Here is an 18,669-nt window from a genome sequence, read left to right as displayed (position 1 = left end):
TGCGCAACCAACATAATGTGCATTACCAACCATAATGCAGAGGTGTCCGTCATGACAACTTTCCTTCTGGATACTAAGCCCAGTTCTACCCCCAGCTGATTTCAGGGAACCAGGGTTTTGGTATAACCATACATGTGTCACTCTGAGAATGAGGCAGCCCTCAAGGTTCAAGGTGGGATGTGGGTCTTCAACCAGTGTTGTAGTAGCCGCACATGTGAGGGTGTTTGTTTTTCATTTGATTAGCTATAACAGCGAAAGGGAATCTGGGTGAACATACCACTGGGGGGGGCGGATCCACACTGTAAAACCTAACAGTAAAATTCACTAAATGAAATAAGTTCATTTTACTTAATGTTACCAAAAAAGTTAATTCAACTTAACAAATATGTGTGATGTTAACTCAAAAATGTATTATTGTAAGCAAACCTCATTCTAAATAAGTTACTAAAACTTTTTAACTTAATGGTTTAAGTTACAGATATTTATTTAATCTAGTATTTTACATCTATGGCCAATTAAATAACTAAAAGCTGATAAAATAAATAAATAAACAATAGTATATACATTAATCTACCTCATATTAAGCCTACAGTCTTACATTAAGCTCTTTTAAAGTCATTACATTTAGTCATGTCAAAGTATCATCCCAGTGAGTTTCCGAGGTAACAAAAACCGCACCATTTTCCCTCCTTCAGTCCAGTCACAGCAGGACGGCTCGCGCTACAGTCAAGAAAAACAAAAGGTAAGCGTTTCAAACTTATTTATTCATATTTCGCTCATGTTTGAACGTTTTCAGTGTTATTTTCGTACCTCTTTTATGTTTATCCGAAGATTAACCAGCTCAGTAATGTTGTGTGTAAAGTTAGCCAGCAAACAATCTAACATTAGGAGCAAATGCGCTATTGCACCAGTGTTATCAACGGTAATGTACACGTTTGGAGTTAATTATGCTGTTTTACACTGCAGTTTGTCAGCGGGGAATTAAAAAATATATGTTTGTGCTTTCTCACAGTCGGACAGATAAACGCTGGCTTTTGAGACAGTTGGCCATCTTTCCATGTCTCTCGTCTCGTGCCACAGTGACGTTAACTTACGTTAAAGCAAAAGGTAACGTTAATGCAAACTCACGCATTCCTTATATTACAACCGTTTTAAATGTATTGTTAATCGAATTCGAGTTTCCTCTATCATATGTGATGCTAGTTAATTTGACTAAAGCAGCTGAAGCTCCGGGGTGAACAAAGTGACTTGAGGAGCATTTTAGATCCTGTTTTGCTAACGTTAGATAAAATTTTAAACTGTTATTTGTTTCTCATGACGTTTTCTCATTTGAAACTCACACTAACACATTGTTGCCATGCTTTTAAATCTTTTCAGAGCAAAGACGAAGGTGCAATGGCAGCAACGTGGCTACAATTCTATGAGTAAGTAAGTTAGAATTAACATTGAACAAATCAATGGAATTTTGTAACGTTACTGTGCAAAATGCAAATGATAACGTTATGAACAGTTACATAATGTTCATACAAATATAAGTTTGTTCTTCAATTTTAATTTTTGAATGAATTGCTATTTTTGCAAACGTAATTATGACCATAAATGTCTTTTAGCACAACTTGTAAGTCTTCTGAAGCAATATGATTTTTTTAAAAGGCTTAAAGTCCAAAGTCCAGTCTGTCTATCATTCAAAGTCATGTTGTATTGCTTCAGGAGAATACTGGTCAAGTCTTGAAAGTTGTTGTTGTAGTCGGCTTTCCTAATATAAACAGAAACATTTCGTGTGTTATATTTTCACTGGCAGTTATCCTGAAGTTGCCTTGGGTTTGTAAAGGTGTAAGGTAATTGGCAATGCTAGATTTGCAGTGGTTGAAAGAAGTCTTGTCATGAATCATAAAAAAAACTACGATCCTGGCAGGTCTGTTACTATTTAAAAGGAAGAGTCAGGAGATGTTTTCAAGACACAAGGTAGGACACATGTCAAAACTACATTACATTTATTTAGCAACATGTTAACCTTTCAGCTGCCACCAGCATAAATGCATGGTGTGGTTACAGTGACTGATAGTTGACCATTCAAGTTGTCTTAAATGTATAGTCCACTTGCCAATACAAATTCAGTCATGATTCATAAATTACCAACCCTCATATTGTTCCAAACACATAAGAATTTTATTAATCTGTCCATTGAAAATCTAGTCTTCAAAACGTTTAATTTAGGCTTTCATTAGCATATACATTGAGCACAGCAAAAGCTTATTTGACACATAATAAACCAATCTCAGCTCAAGCTTAAAGGAATCGTTCACCCTGATTTACTCCCCCCCTCAAGTCCTCCTTGGTGTAAATGACATTCTTCTTTCAGACGAATACAATCAGAGTTATATTAATACGTGTCCTGGCTCGTCCAAGCTTTATAATGGCAGTGAATGGCAGCCCAAAATTTGTAGCCCAAAAAAGTGCATCCATCCATTTTAAAAGTGCTCCACACGGCTCCGGGGGAATAATAAAGGCCTTCTGAATTAAATCGATGGGTTTGTGTAAGAAAAATATCCTCTCGTGATTCAAAACGCTTGTGCAACGCCCGACATCATCGTCACATCATTTATGTTTTTTACGCTGCGTCCGCCGTCAACGCCGTGGCTGTTATGCTTTTTTACGCTATATCCGACGTCATCCTTGCGCCGGAAACTAGTTATTTTCTTATTTTATAACGAGTTAAATATGGATATTTTTCTTATATAAACCCATCGATTCACTTCGGAAGTACTTTATTAACCCTCCAGAGTCATGTGGATTACTTTTATAATGAATAGATGCACTTTTTTGGCTTCAAATTTTGGACAGCCATTTACTGCCATTATAATGCTTGGATTAACCAGGACATTTATTAATACCGCTCTGATTATATTAATCTGAAAGAAGAACGTAATTTACACCAAGGATGTCTTGCCATTATCCATTTAAAATTTGTTAATCAAATCTGTCTTGTTTCACCTTGTCTACACCGGATGTGAGCAGCGCGACAGGACAAAAGAGCCCCTTATAGTCCGTTATGTTGTCTACACTGGATGCGGCGTGATGTGAGCGACAAATCTTTGACAGTAAACTGTTGCCTCTTTCTATTTATGACATACTGACATGAAAAACAAATGTTTTGCAATGTGTGCATTATCGCTTGAATTCAATTCAATTCAATTCGTCATTCAATTCAAGGTCTAGAACATTCGGCTGATACACCCCTGAAAATGTTTTTCCCCCAATTAAACCTTGCTGACAAACAACTTAACATCTTTACAAAATTGAACTACAGGGTTTTAAATAAGCACACGCCCAATTAAATCAACAATAATCCGTTCCTTATAACAACGTTTTTTTTATTTATGAAAATTGAAATATGGTGTCTGCCCTGACAAGGGTTATTTTTATATGTGGTGACATACAAACTTTTTTTCCAATGCATATAGAAAAAGGAGCTTGACCAGGTGCAGAAGCCAACAGTCACCATCCTTACTGTCGAGGAGGAAGAGGGAACGTTACCTTTAAACCCACTGGATGCTTTGATTGTCTTTAAAGATGAGGTGGTGATGTCTGCCAAGTCTTCGGTCAGTGCAATACACTTAGAGTACATTAAAGATCATACAGTGCTTTTGCTTTTTGAGGAAACGTACCTTTTTACATAATTTCTTTTATTTTATATGTTTTGTTATTTAAATGTTATAACTTTTTTAAACATGTTTGTGCTGTTTTATTTGGTGAAAAAGTCTAATATTTTTTGTCTAGTTATATTTGTGAACATATGGCATACTGTATTTATGATGTAAATGTTATATTTCAATAAATTACTTAAAAATACCCTCCTGTTCTGTCTTCATTTTGTACCAATGTTAGCTTGTGCTTAGTCTTATGTAACTTAATCACTTTGAGTTTGATGAACTTAAACCATTTGCCGCAATCTGTTTCCTAAAACCATTTAAGTAACCATGTAGTTGTTAAGACTTAGTTAGATTTGTTACCTGAATTCAAACTGAATTAATAAAATCAACTTAAAATCTTTAAGTTCAGTTTACTCTTAATAATTGATCAACACAACACTAAAATATAAGTTTTAACACTTAAACAACACTAAAATATGAGTTAATTTAACTCAATATATATGAGTTTTCAGTACTCATACTTAATGGTTTTAAAACTTAATTGGTTTGAAGCAATCGGTTTCCTCAAATGGTTTGAGTTACCGTAACTTGTTGGGTTTTACAGTGCAGTATTGGCAACAAACACAGTGCCTCCACACTTGGGCTGCTGTTCAAGGTCCAGCACTAACTTAGGGTGGGGTCCCTGGTGTCTGGTAAAGGGGCAGTGATTAGTGTTTAGGGGTAGAAGTGCTTCTTCACTTCGGTTTCCGTCTTGGGCTGGGGTTGAGCCAGCGTGGATCCTGGCTTGGTGTGCTGTTCATTCGATGATGACTACGGCGACTAGGAGCAGCAGAAGAACTGGTCCGCTAAGGTAGGAAGTGGCACATTGCCTGCTATGACTTCACTGGCCACTGTAAAACATTCAGCAAAGCCATCCACTGCAGAACCAAACAGACACAAGGGAGAGACAGGGAATCAAGGACAGTTGTCTTGTCGGCGTCCTTAATCTCTGTTAAATTAAGCCAAAGGCCAAGTCCAGACTCGTTCATGGCGCAGAGCAGTTTGGCCTGGTAGACCTGACGGAAAGGCCATTTTATGCAGGACGGATCAGCTACAGGACAGCGTTGTAGCGTACGCTGTATCCACAAGGGATGATGTAGTCCCGTCCAGCTTAGAGGGATGATTAGCTATCCAGCCAAAGGTGGACATAGATGCACAGCAATGTCCTCTTCCATTGGGGGAAGCTTGGTGTACCACTTTTGTCTCTGCAACATCAACAGAGGTGAGGGCAGACAAAGAGGAATAATGGATGTGTCCATTAATAATGGGGGGTGGGGGGGGGTGCTGGCAGAGCGCCGCCTACAGGAAACATTCAGGGGCAGCTGCGGACGGGCTCTTCTGGAGCTGACCACTGAGAGGCCAGCTCTTCTATGGCCTTTGTGAGCTACAGAAGAGAAGCACAGAGTCAGCTGCAGTTGCTTGAGGCTTGTTTTAACAGTGAGCAGAAAGACTTCTATCTTCTTCTTCTTCTTCAGAGTCAGCGACGAGATGATTTTCGTACTGAAGGAGAAAAATTCATATGAAATTGACTTTCAGAGACTTAAATATACAGCCGGTCCTGCCGGTTTTTGCAAGCTAAAACAGTGTTTAAACTCAACATTTTAGTATCACTATGGCTTGCTTGGAACCTCAACCAAGGTGGTTCTAATGCACCGCCAGTGGAAATGCACAAAAAACTTGAGCCATACCATGCAGTGGAAAAGCACCAAAAAGTGAGACGTCCAGAGCCGTACCAAACAGTGAAAAAGTGGCAGTAGCTGACATAGGCTTCATATTTGCTACTGACAACGTGAGTAAACCCTACGAAAGGGAACTGTAATGCATCTAGGCTACCTCAAACTGTCCCACACTGTTTTATACTGAGGTAATGATATTTCCTATCCCCTAAACCTGACCATAACATAAACATTTTCGAAATTTTTGAATTTTGTTTAATATATTATAATTTTGTATATTTCATAAGTTAATTGTTTCTTATTAGATCTATAGAATATTTGTTGATTTATTTACAGATTCACCCTCTAATTGTTTTACCCTATAAGCAATTTGCATTATCATCATCAACAACGCATAAACAATCTTGTGCGTGCACGTGTGCTCACACAGGGCATGTTTTTATGACCTTCTCTTAGCAATAGGCTGTTTAGATTTTCACACTGTATATTGATCCTAAAGTGTGTTGCTTGTTTACCCAAACACTTTATTGATTTCTCATTGCTGAGCCAGGTCAAGTCTTACAAAACTAGCTGATCATAGACAGGGGGAATCTGAAGTAACCCACTAGCACTCTTTCAGATTGGGAGGATTATGTCAGAGATTATCTTTGGTTATATGGCTTTGGTTATGTCTCCCTCTTTTGGCTGAAGTGTGTTATGGCAGTCATCACCCAGAAATAGGAGTCAGAGGGTGCGGCTCAATTAGCTCCCTAGTTCAGTTTTCAGGGCACTGATCAGGGAGTCAGCCCATTGACTTATGTCCTGATCAGTGCCCTGACTAGTGAACTAGGGAGCTGATTGAGACGCACCCAGAGTCAAAGATTAGCCTATATAACTGATAATGTAAAAGAAAGGAGAGCACAGATTTTTGTTGGCATACAACGGCGATTCTTTTTTCTTCTTATTATTTTTACTGCTACTTTACCAAATTAATCTAAAGTTTGAATTTCTCCCTTAGTTATAATCGTCCTAAATATATGTGAAAAAATATCTACATATCATAAATCTTTCAACAATTGTGCAGTGTTGAAATAAAATGGTAAACATCTATCCTTCTCTTGTCAGTTCGTTTGAAGCTAATTGTTTAGCAAATTTCATCGACGTCTCTAGAAATAGCGCGCTGAACAGTTTAAAACAGTGACATCAACATTATTCTTCCTCTTTCTACGAGCATGAAGACGTCAAGAGATCAAAGTTGACGAGTAGAAAACGCAACACAGTTTCTTCCTCATTTCAAACTTTTCATTTGACTGTTGTCGTGTTTCTTCAACTTTGACAACACCTTTTATGTAATCTGTCTCAGTGGGGCTTGTCGGTGTATTAAGGGGACACTTTTGAAGATTAAACATTCAAGATGGCTTTACTGTTCTGCGATGCCTTTTGGGTAAGTTACACACTGTTTTCACACTGAAGAAAAAAAAATCTCACAATGTAGGCTACGGGAAATACAGTTTTCTATTTATATTTGAAGTGAATGATATTTGTGTGTGTGTGTGTGTTTGTGTGTGTGTTTTCTTAACCGAACCATTTGAAAACTAATAAAACCTGCACTTGTTTTAAAGGGTGGATTTCATTTGAATAACGTCTCGGTTTGAGAGCAGTTCAATTAAAATTTTAAAGTACACTCATCAAAGTCCCTTTACAAGAACATTTTCATATTTAGTAGTTTACTAGTTTTAGTTCCCCACAGCATAGTGCCATTAGTTCTCATGAAATATAGCCTACACATCTGAATGACTCGTGATTTGTTGTCTTTTCAGGGTACAGACTTTATGGACCAGTCAGGTTATGAGGCCATATTGCAGAGGTTACATGATGGCAGACACATGTGCAAAGATGTAGAAGACCTGTTGAAAATGAGGTATGGAAAATGAAGTAATTATGTTTGTGTGTCTCTATGAGTTGGTGTGTGACTTCTGCTCTCCTTCACAGAGCGCTAGCGGAGGAGAAGTATGGACGAGATCTGGTGGCGATCGCTCGGAAGGCAGAAGGTCAAACCGAGATTGGGTAAGTTGGTTTATAAATGTCATGCAAACATATTCAAATGATCACACTCTGAATTCAAATGCCATGTTGATTAATGAATGCAACTTCTGAATAACTTGTTTAACCATATACAACTATTCCTATTAACTACCTTATATTCAAGTAAAACTTTCTAAGCTACAAATGTGTTCAATTGTATGTCAACTAAGTATCCATGTACTTATCTGTTTTTCATACTCAGGACATTAAAGGCATCATTTGACAAGTTAAAAGCAGGTAGGTGAGGTGATGCAATTACGTTTTGCCTCGCAACTAGAAAAATACCTTTAATGCTAGAGTCCTCATCCTGAGTTGCATTGTTTTCTAGAGATTGAGAAGACAGGAAACCTGCATATCCAACTATCTGAAAGAATAAAGGAGGAAGTTCAGAAAATAGAGCTTTTTCGAGAACACCAGAAGGAACAAAGAAAGAAGGTAATAATAAATTAAAAAAATCAAATGATCCAAGACAGTATTAACACAGCCCATCAATTTAGAGATGTTTCCATGTTTGTAGCACTGGTTATTTATATGATCCGTGTGCAAGAGGAAGAATACTGGCACTTTCCCTTTTGAGCACAGTAAATGGCCATTTAAATGAACACTCCAATTTTTGAAAATGGGAAAAAAATTTAACTTCTGTAGAGTTGAACAGTTGCGTTTTACTGTTTTTGAATCCATTCAGCTGATCTCCGGATCTGGCGGTAATACTTTTAGCATAGATCATTGAATCTGATTAGACCGTTAGCATCTCGCTCAGAAATGACCAAATGGTTTCTATATTTTTCCTATCTAAAACTTGACTCTTCTTTAGTTTCATTGTATACTAAGACAGGCCGAACATTTTCTAGGTTGATTTGGCTAGGAACTATGCTCTCATTCCTGTGTAATAATCAGGGAACTTTACTGCCGTACTATGGGTGCAGTGGGCTTAATGATATTATGCAGCACCTGAAAATAGTCCCCAGCACACACTCTCTGTGCAAGCAGTTTGTCAAATTGGTAATGTTTATGGAAGTTAGCCTATTTTCAGGCGCTGCGTAATATCATTGCGCCGCTGCATCCATGGTACGGCAGCAAAGTACCCTGAGCCATAACAACCTAGAACATTTTCCGTCCGTACACAATGTAACTACAGAAGAGTCAAGTTTTAATTAGGAAGCATATCTAAACTCTGGTCATTTTTGAGTGAGATGCTAAAGGTCTAATGAGAAATAAGCCTATTTTCAAAAAAAGTGGAGTGTTCCTTTAAGCTTAGCATTTATTTTATTTTGTATGGAGTGAACACAAAATGGAGAATTAATAATGCAACGGATAGAAGATAGAAACTAATATCTATTTTCTGTCCTAATAAGCTTGAAGAGATTATTGAAAAACTTCAGAAGCCTAAAATGGTGTTGCACAAGAAGACCATAGAGGTAAGTGTAGTAAATGAGATTAAAACAAGTATATATAGGTCCTCTTGCTTCTTATTTTAGAAAGGACTGTCATTAGTTGTTCAAGACATAAAATGACACATCATTCAGGGTCCACCCAAAATTCAGTATTAGCCAAAAGAGGAAGAGTGTTAGAAACTGAAATAAGAAACAGAAACGCCTAGCTATGCAGTGACTGTATTTGCAGAATGTATTTGGACATGATCAGACAGCACACAAGATAAATGCAGGGTTTGTGCATTGGTTTAGGGTTTGAAAATGAACATTTATTTTTACCACCAAGAAATGTCTGTAGAGAGAGACAGGAAAGTGAAAGAGAATAGAAACAGACAACGACAGAGGAATGAAAGAAAATAAGAATAGGTTGGTTGGTTGGTTGGTTGGTTGGTTCAGATGAGGTATGCATGCTGTCTCTGGATATAATAAGACTTGAACTTCCTGTGTTGTACAACCACAGAAACACCACTGATAGTGAGATACGTTTTAGAAGCACTTAAATAAAGAGCTCCATACCCACCACCTCCCTCGTTCTTGCTTATCTTGCACTTTTACTTACTTTTAACCGAATCTCTTTACTGTCTGTCCTTCAGTCAAAAAAGTTATATGAGCAGAGGTGTAAGGAGGCTGATGAAGCTGAGCAAGCAGTGGGAAAGAAGACAAATGTGACCACCTCCACCCACCGGCAATCAGAAAAGGTTTTTATCATATAATATAACTTTTTATACACTAAAAATACACAATATTTTAAATATTTTTCAAACACTCCCTAAAGAGAACTGTTCATTTAATTCTGGAATTTTGGACTGTTGTGAAAAATGGCCTATGGCAGGTTTGTGGTCACAGTACGGCCAAAATGAGGATTAAAGCAATGCAAAGCTGTTTCAGTCTGCCTGGGCATCATTCCACCTCAGTGTTGAAAGAAACTCTAATACCCAGACAGTGCAACACTTTCATTTCTTTAGAATAGAGTCTTTGTGTTTGCCATTTGTGTACCAGTTAAGTTACAGATGCTGTTTGTGTGTAAAATATATGTTACGCTGATGTTCAAGTAAGTCGGGTCCAAATATTGACTATAAAGCTATTAATCAATCTATGTTTTAGGTGATGAACAGGGTCCGGTTATGCAGGCAAGCGGCCAACCTGGCAGGTTTGTGCTAACAAACTTGTCTGTTATTATGATCCTGTTGGCAGAAGGACGATACATGCAATGTAATGTCTATGTATGTTTGTTGACGAAGTGTTTTCCTTCAGAAATCAATCTAATATGCTGATTTGGTGGTGCTCAAGAAACATTTCTCGTTATTATAAGTTTTGAAAACAGTTGTACTGCTTGATATTTTTTGTGGAAACCATGACAAGTTTTTCAGGATTCTTTAATCAGAAAAAAAAGTATAAAAAACAGGATTTATTAGAAACTAAAAACTATTTTTTTTTAACTGAAACAACTTGCTTTTATAAACGTACCTTAGAAAAAAACATTGCTGTTGTGCATCTTGAGACAAAACAATGGCACTGGCATATTTTAAGATATGTTAGTGCCATTGTTTTGTCTCAAGATGCACAACAGCAATGTTTTTTTTCTAAGGTACGTTTATAAAAGCTAATTTAACTAAATCCTAATCCTGGCTTAATCTAAGCCCTGTCTGGGAAACCAGGTATATAAATGTCTGGACTGTCACTTTTGATCAATTTAATGCATCCATGCTATATAAAATATAAATATATTACAAAATAAAAATCTTATTGAGCCCAAACTTTTTAACAGTGGGGTAGATATGAGTGCTTGAAATATATGTTGAAATGTCCACACTTTGTAAGTGAAGCAGTAGGCTATTTGTTATGTTAATGATAATGGAGAGCTGACTTAATATTATTTTCTTATCTGGTTTAGAAAAGCAATACAGATGGAATGTTGATCAACTAGAGAAGACTTGCCAGGACTGGGAGAGCACATACAGGAGTGCATGTGAGGTAAAGAACATGTACAAAAACGTACATAAGCAGGTCAAGCTTTGTGATTTCTTTAGGGTGATGACTAAATAAGATATAACACGATCTCATAGGCATGTGATGAGCAGTCATAGCATCCCTCTGTAGAAGACAGTACAGATTTCTACAGACTTCTACTTCTGTAGAAGACAGAAGATTTAAATGAGTCAAAAAAAAGTTATTGTCAAAAATAGTTTAACGAAAGGAAATAGGAAGTTACATCCAACATTGTATAAAAGGAACTATATGTTTTGTTTTTATGTGTCACCTTGTAGGTGTTTCAGCAGCAGGAGTCTGAGCGTATTAACATGTTGCGCTGTGTGTTATGGGATCATTGCAATCTGCTTTCGATGCAGTGTGTCTCGGATGATGATGTAAATGTCCACCTTTGTCCATCATTATAATTAAAAGCCTAGCTAAATCCAATTTACATTTACAATTGTAACATCTCTTTTCTTTTGCAGTCCTATGAGGAAGTAAGGAATATTTTAGAGCAATGCGACATCATCACTGACAACAACACTTTTATTAAGATGAAAAAGACAGGCTGTCGCCCCCCAGGTAAATTCAACACATTCATCATGATATACCTCAGAAATGCAACAGCTTACTTTTTAAAGGGTTGACATAGGATGATGTGATGCTGTTAAGAAATGCTACATAATTTGAGAGTCACTCGTTCATCTCTCTTCAGCTCCCATTGAGTTTCAGTGTTATCCTGATGTGGACACTAATGGAGGAGTTGGGAATGTTGAAACGAACAGGTGAATGTCTGAATAATTAAGAATGAGTTAAAGGGTTAGTTCACCCAAAAATGAAATTGATGTCATTAATGACCCTAATGTTGTTCCACACCCGTAAGACCTCCGTATATCTTCAGAACACAGTTTAAGATATTTTATATTTAGTCAGAGAGCGTATCCAAGTGTATGCACACTTTACTGTCCATGTCCAGAAAGGGAATAAAAACATCATCAGAGTAGTCCATATGTGACATCAGTTAGTTAATTGGAATCTCTTGAAGCATCAAAAATACATTTTGGTCCAAAAAGGGGGGGGAAAGGGGGACATCCCTTCAGATGGGGTCATCTTCACCCTTCACCCCATTTGAATAATTCTTGCATACGACATAACACAGACAAACTTCTTTTTTCCCACTATTTTCTGTAATTTAGTGGAAATAGCCCAAACTGTCTGCAGGTTCCTAGAGCACACAGGGCCTGAGTTACACACTTTCAAAAATGAATTTATGGGGGGGGGGGGGGGGGGGGGATTACACTTTTTGGGGGGTTATTACAGCTTAGACAACATATACTCACATGTTTATCCCTTTTAATGTTTTATGTAACTTCGAAGGGTTTGCTGTAAAATGACACCGACATTGCTGTAAAATGACACCGACGGGGTTATTACAGCTTAGACAACATATACTCACATGTTTATCCCTTTTAATGTTTTATGTAACTTCGAAGGGTTTGCTGTAAAATGACACCGACATTTTGAACCTAGACCACTGTATGTGTGTATGGGAAGCTTTTCTATTTGGGTAGGCCAAATCCAGGCGAAAATCCCAAAAAATGGCCCTGGAGTGTAAGAGGATAAAGATTCAAACGGTAATGAATCGGTGTGTTGATTCATGATTTGAAACGCCAATGTCACGTGATTTCAGCAGTTTGGCAGTTTGACACGCGATCGAATCATGAATTAATCCGCTGATTCATAACCGTTTGAATCTTTATTTGAGGATTGAAAACAAACGCAGAAGAGAAGACAAGAAGACAAGAGTCATTAATGACATCAATTTCATTTTTGGCTGAACTAACCCTTTAAGACATTTTTGTTCTTTGAAACTTGATTGTGAATCTCTTTCATATCTGAACTCTCTACAGATTGTCTGTCATGCTTCCAAGGATCTCTTTTAGTGGTCAGTATTCCGTCTCTGAAGTCTTAATAATAATAATAATAAATATAAAATTAATAATAAACATTAAAAAAAAAATAATCACAATGAATTTTGGTGAAGTCAAGTAGTTGAATGTGGAGCGATTGGAATTATCTGCACTGAGCATCGCTGTCCTTAAATCACAGGGTACCCTGAAGCTGGCAGTAATTTGTGTGTAACATACACACCTGCTCAACAAAGTGGAGGAGTCACAGAGGAAAAGTACCTGGTGTCATATGATTTTAAAGCTCAGGTAAATGAATACAGTAGCAGTTTATTTATGTATAGCTAGTTTTTTTTTTTTGAGAGCTATACATTTTTTCATGCAACTTGGTGGACTCCAGGATTGTGCAAGATTCAAAATTGAATTGAGAATTGAGAAGTTCTTGTTGAATTTCAGAATTTGAATTGAGGTAGCAAACAGGAACAAGAATTGATATTCAAACTTGATTTAGAGGAAGTAGAAATAATAATAAGAAATAATAATAAGAAATTCAAAAAACCTGATTAAGTTTTATAAACAAAGTTTACAGACTGATAGAGTTGTGTACTCCTTTCCCTGCTCTTTTCAGGAAGATGATGAGCTGTCTGTCAGTAGAGGACAAGTTGTCACAATAACTGAGCAAGGCGAGGATGGGTGGTGGAGAGCGTGGAGGGATGGAATATCTGGGCTGGTCCCCGGAACGTACTTGACCAAAATCTCACAGCACAGTACACGTCTTGCTGCTGCTCATCCTGAATGTAATCCCATCAAATAAAATGTAGCAGTCATTACAAAGTAATAAACTAAGATCTCTGCTAATTAGTTCAGCCTACAAGTTGATGTAGAATGAATGAATAAACGTATAAAAGCTAGCAGTGTGAAAGATATTAGGTGTCTTGAAAGGCATCTTTAGGATTTTTTTTCCAATCAAAAACATTATGAAAAACTGAAAAGTTATTTGCAGTTGTTTGTATAATGATTATATTCTAGATAAAGGTTTTATCTAGTTCTAATGGTTTATAGTCATAAGAAATTCTATCTTTTTTTAAAATTATGATTTATTTTTAAATATACCTGTTCGATATATATATATATATATATATATATATATATATATATATATATATATATATATATATATACACTGTAATATATGTATACATTTTGTATAAAATATGTGCCCTGTTTTACATGCTTAAATGTAAAAAAAAAAGAGAAGAAAAAAGTGATTTGTTGAAGTCCATTCACGCAAAACCCTGATGCCTTAACAAAGCATAAAAACATTCACCCGAAGAAATACTTTTAATATGATCAGAAGTGTGAGATGAGAGATGTGCAAACATTGTTTTGAGCCTATTGGGTCACTTTTTTTGGCAGTTTTTGTGTTACCCAACTGCTGGAGAAAAATAGTACGAGTGTTTAATTTCGTGGAATGGATACGCCAAAATGGGTTTTGGCGTGCAAATGCTACTCAGTTTTTTGCGTGCATTTGATACGCTCTTGGGTAGGTTTAGGGTGTTAGGGTGGGTGGTTCGTACTTATAATACGCCATAAAGTGTGTATCATATGCACGCGAAAAATCGCGTACCTTATGCATGATCCACAAGATTGCAAAACTCGTACTATTTATACGCATTTCCGTGAGACCGGGCTCAAATACCGTATCTGTACTTTTAATATAAAAGCAGACTAGAGAAATGTGAGTTGGCGACCACTAGTGGAGATAGTCCCAAAAGAGTTGGTACATATATACATACTTTAAAATGCAATAACTGCTCAAACCCACCTTATCAACAAACAAGGAATCTTTCTTTCTTTCTTTGATGTGGTTTGGATAATATATTGACATATTGATGTTAGAACTAAACTGTGTAAATATAATTTAAAACACCCCTACTGTACTGAATCATGTATTTAATTATGTATTTATTTGTGCAGGTTTGGTCCTCCATACTACTAAACATTTTACATACAATGAAAAACTCAAGAGTGCAAAGACATGCAAACATGGAAACATTATATTTGACAGTAAAATCACTGACCTTATTAACATAAATGCTTAACCCCTCAATTCTATATGTTCAGGCTGACATAAGTTTTGGGTGTGGCAGTGTACCAGTGTCTTAATATGGAGTCATTTAACTAAAGACAATAATACATTTTACTTAGTCAAACTTTGCATCAAATGACAGGGTATGCAAATCCTTTTTTATTGCAGATTTTCTTTCACTAACTTTTGAAAAACATGTCACTATGCATTAAATGTAATGGAATTATGATCCCTGCCCTTTGGTACAACCAAATATAGTTTTTTGAATTTTGAAAATGTAATAATGCACACAAATGTATGTTTGTTGTTTAAAATCCTTTATAATTCAACTGCTCCTCCTTTGAAAAAAATGATCAAACTTAACTCAGAGAAAAAAATAAGAGTTACCCGATCAGTTACTAGAGGTGACTTCTTTTGCCAAATCCTCATTTTCTTTTGTTGCCATAAAGCAATGGAATTTACTTCCAACAGAGCTAATTAATTGTACGGATTTTAAAACATTTTCATGTCTCACAAGAAATTGGATGTTGTCACAGCAAATTTGTAGACATTTGTGAGTGAGTGTGTGTGTGTGATGGGGGGGGGGGGGGGGGGGGGCATGTTATTTTGGAAAGGGTGGTGGGAGGGGGTACATTGTTTTAAATGATGTTGAAATGTGTGTATTTAAAACTCTGTAATTGACATTTTGCACAACTATTTTAGTAACTGTTAATTTATTGTATGTTTCTATTTCTACCTGTCCAGGGACTACGGGTGGAAAATAGCAATTTGCTAAAACCCGGTGCAATGCATCTCTCCTTGTTATAAACAAGGCTAATGTTTTTATTGTGCACTGTCCCTGTCTCAAATAAAAGTAATAATAATAATAATAACCATGCTTTATGTTGGAACCATAGCATTGTCCAAAATGTCTTGGTATGTTAAAGTATCAAACGATTAGTTTACCCCAAAATTAAAATTATACAATTAATTACTCACCCTCATGTTGTTCCAAACCCGTAAGACCTTTGTTCATCTTCGGAACACAAATGAAAATATTTTTGATTAAATCAGAGAGCTTTCAGACCCAATAGACTCCAACATTATTGCCACTTTCAAGGCCCAGAAATGTAAAACATTTACATTTATGCATTTGGCAGAGGCTTTTATACATTACATTCAAGACACACATTTTATGTTTTGTCAGTTCTTGCTTTCCCTGGGGATCAAACCCATGACCTTGGCATTGCTAGCACCATGCTCTATTGTTTGAGCTACAGGAAAGCATCTATAAAAGCATCTATAAAATGGTCCATGTGACTCCAGTGTGACTCTAACCCTTTAAGTTTTCCCTTTACAGGAAGTAAGGGGTAATTGGCAGAATGCAGTCAGGTACTGCTCTCCTTGCATCCGTCAAACCCAGATTTGCCCATCAGACTGGTAAACAGAGAAGCATGATTCGTCACTCCACAGAACATGTTTCTACTACAGAGTTCAGCCATGGCGTACTTGTACTTTGGTGATGTAAGGGTTGCACACAGCTCATCCCTGAAAACCCATTTTATGAAGCTACCACCTCATGGTTTTTCTGCATATATGAATGCAGTGGAAGTTTGGAACTTTACAGCTAGGAAATTAGCAGATCTTTGACGTCTTTTAAGCACCCTGTGCCTCAGCACTCGGTGACCCTGCTCTGTGACATTATGCGGTCTTCCACTTTGTGGATGAGTTGCTGCTGTTCCTAAATAATACTGATGACAGATAATTGACCTGTTGCAAAGGTGGCCCCATGCTTGAATTCACTGAGCACTTCAGAGCAACACATTTTTTTCACAAATGTATGCAGATTGCATGGCTACTTGATTTTTAAAACTGGCAATAAACTGGCTTCTGATTGGCCAACATGGCTTTAGGGTTGGGTTATATTGCCACCTGTTGGTTTGGTATGCTCCTGTCAGCGCTTGATAGCGTCTTTTGCGTTTTCATGTGGACGCAGTTTTCTTTTAAAATGGAAGAGGGAAAAACTCTGAAACTCTGTGAAAATTCCTGAGCATGTGTTGACTAGGCCTTATTTTCTTCTGCATTAAAGGGGTGGTTGCTTGCAATTTCACTTTTTTAACTTTAGTTAGTGTGTAATGTTGCTGCTTGAGCATAAACAGTATCTGCAAAGTTACAGAAAGTTCAATACAAACTTGAGATATTGTCTTTTAAAGTTATGGCAGTTTATCACCTACAAAAACGTCCAGTTTGGACAACAATAAGCATCTTTTCTGGGTTGGTGACATCATAAACCCTTGCTATTAACATAAACATTGCCCCAGATGTAACTTTTGCCCGTAATGGTAAGGGATGTGGCGTTTCATGAAACTACATTTGGCAATCTAACCAATCTAAGACCATTGCGTTTTTCGGAGGGATGGGCTTCATAGAAGCAGGAAGCAAACGAGCCGTTTAAAGGACAGTGGAGACAGTGGTGTAAAATAAAGGTAAAATATAAGACAAATACGGTGTTTTTCAAAAAAAAAGTATTAAGACATTTTATACTGCACCCCATAAACACAACCAAGCCTAGAAAAAAAACCATGGAACTACCCGTTTAAAGAGCCAGAAGATGAGGTCAGGCATTTTCCATTGTGCTTGTTCTTTTCCATGCATTTTGCATAAGGTATGTTGTATTCCATGTGGGTTTTTTGTTTTGTTTTGTTTGTTTGTTTTTTTCATTAAAAAATAGTGTTTGCATTTGACTAGCATATAAGCTTACTTGTATCAGCTCAGCCTTCACTGTGTCCCTAAATAAGAAATTTAAAGGGTTAATTCAGCTGAAAATTAAAATTCTGTCATTAATACTCGTGGTTCCAAACCTGTTCCGTAATCCTTTCGTTCATCTTTGGAACACATGATCTTGTTAATGAAATATGAGAGTTTTCTGTACCTCCATTGCTACTCTATAGTTTTATGCCCCAGATAGGTAATAAAGACATCATAGATCTCAGCTATCTGATTGGATCAAATATTGAAAATGGATTGTTCAAAAGAAAATAAGGATTCTGAAATATAAAACTTTTCAAAAATATTACATTTGTATTATGTGATATAACCACTATATATATATATATATATATATATATATATATATATATATATATATATATATATATATATATATATATATATATATATATATATATATATATATATATATATATATATATATATATTAGACTACATATTAGGCCTTTCAGTATACAGTAAAAAAGGTCCCCCACACTGTAAAAAATTATATGTTCAATAAATTATGAAAACATATGTTTTTACATTGTTTTAACTCATCAAAATAAGTTAAGCAATGTTAAACTTGTTTTTATTAGTTATACAAGATGTAACTATTTTTTTTTAAAGTCAGTTTAACATCATTTAAGTTGAAATAACTTAAACATCCAAGTCAATTGTACTGCAAAAGTGTGCCTTTTTTTTTTTTTACAGTGCAGTCAAACAAAATTATATATTTAGTTCTAAGTATTGTGACATTTGACCAAGAGAATATTTGCATACATTGTTGACTATCAAATTGGAAATTTGCATTTATGTATATATATAAATACATTTACTAAGTCTTACGACTGTATTTACTGACTGGCTTTCCACAGAAGAGATGAAGATCGTCTGGGTTGCTCTTTTCCTCTCAGCTCATTGTGAGCTGACTTTGAGTTTGTTCAGGAAACACATTTATAACAGTACCCTTATGACCTGGAGCGACGCTCAAAAGTTTTGCCGAGATAATTATGTCGACCTGTCCACCATAGACAGCGAAGAGGAACTTACCAGGTTCAAAAACGATTCAGTTGCTCAGGGGGGCAC

General features: G+C 36.4%; 1 protein-coding gene and 1 long non-coding RNA gene across 5 annotated transcripts; both read left to right on the top strand.

The window, feature by feature from the left end:
* The first annotated feature begins 518 nt into the window (after positions 1-518).
* LOC137073622 (uncharacterized) lies at positions 519-3,733 on the top strand. Of its 3 annotated transcripts, XR_010904793.1 has the most exons (5): positions 519-742; positions 1,013-1,107; positions 1,378-1,424; positions 1,916-1,965; positions 3,465-3,733. It is a non-coding gene; the product is annotated as an uncharacterized lncRNA (long non-coding RNA). The 3 variants fall into 3 exon arrangements; XR_010904794.1 differs by lacking the exon at positions 1,916-1,965; XR_010904792.1 differs by lacking the exons at positions 1,916-1,965; positions 3,465-3,733 and having other exon boundaries at positions 1,378-1,715.
* A 2,847-nt stretch (positions 3,734-6,580) lies between these two features.
* Positions 6,581-13,845, top strand: pstpip1b (proline-serine-threonine phosphatase interacting protein 1b). 2 transcript variants are annotated; one of them, XM_067442104.1, is made up of 16 exons: positions 6,591-6,609; positions 6,711-6,791; positions 7,168-7,268; positions 7,340-7,414; positions 7,635-7,669; positions 7,761-7,867; positions 8,788-8,850; positions 9,459-9,563; positions 9,970-10,015; positions 10,760-10,839; positions 11,133-11,231; positions 11,322-11,418; positions 11,552-11,621; positions 12,747-12,781; positions 12,946-13,052; positions 13,372-13,845. In XM_067442104.1, exons 2-16 carry the CDS (start codon positions 6,762-6,764, stop codon positions 13,555-13,557), a joined length of 1,236 nt encoding a protein of 411 aa, XP_067298205.1. In that variant the 5' UTR covers positions 6,591-6,609; positions 6,711-6,761; the 3' UTR covers positions 13,558-13,845. The 2 variants fall into 2 exon arrangements, with proteins under 2 accessions (XP_067298198.1, XP_067298205.1); XM_067442097.1 differs by having other exon boundaries at positions 6,581-6,791.
* Positions 13,846-18,669: the final 4,824 nt, after the last annotated feature.

This window comes from Pseudorasbora parva, chromosome 1, assembly GCF_024679245.1.
Source record: "Pseudorasbora parva isolate DD20220531a chromosome 1, ASM2467924v1, whole genome shotgun sequence".
Taxonomy (NCBI): Eukaryota; Metazoa; Chordata; class Actinopteri; order Cypriniformes; family Gobionidae; genus Pseudorasbora; species Pseudorasbora parva.
Note: the sequence above shows the minus strand (reverse complement) of the source record. Positions and strands in the feature narration are given on the sequence as shown.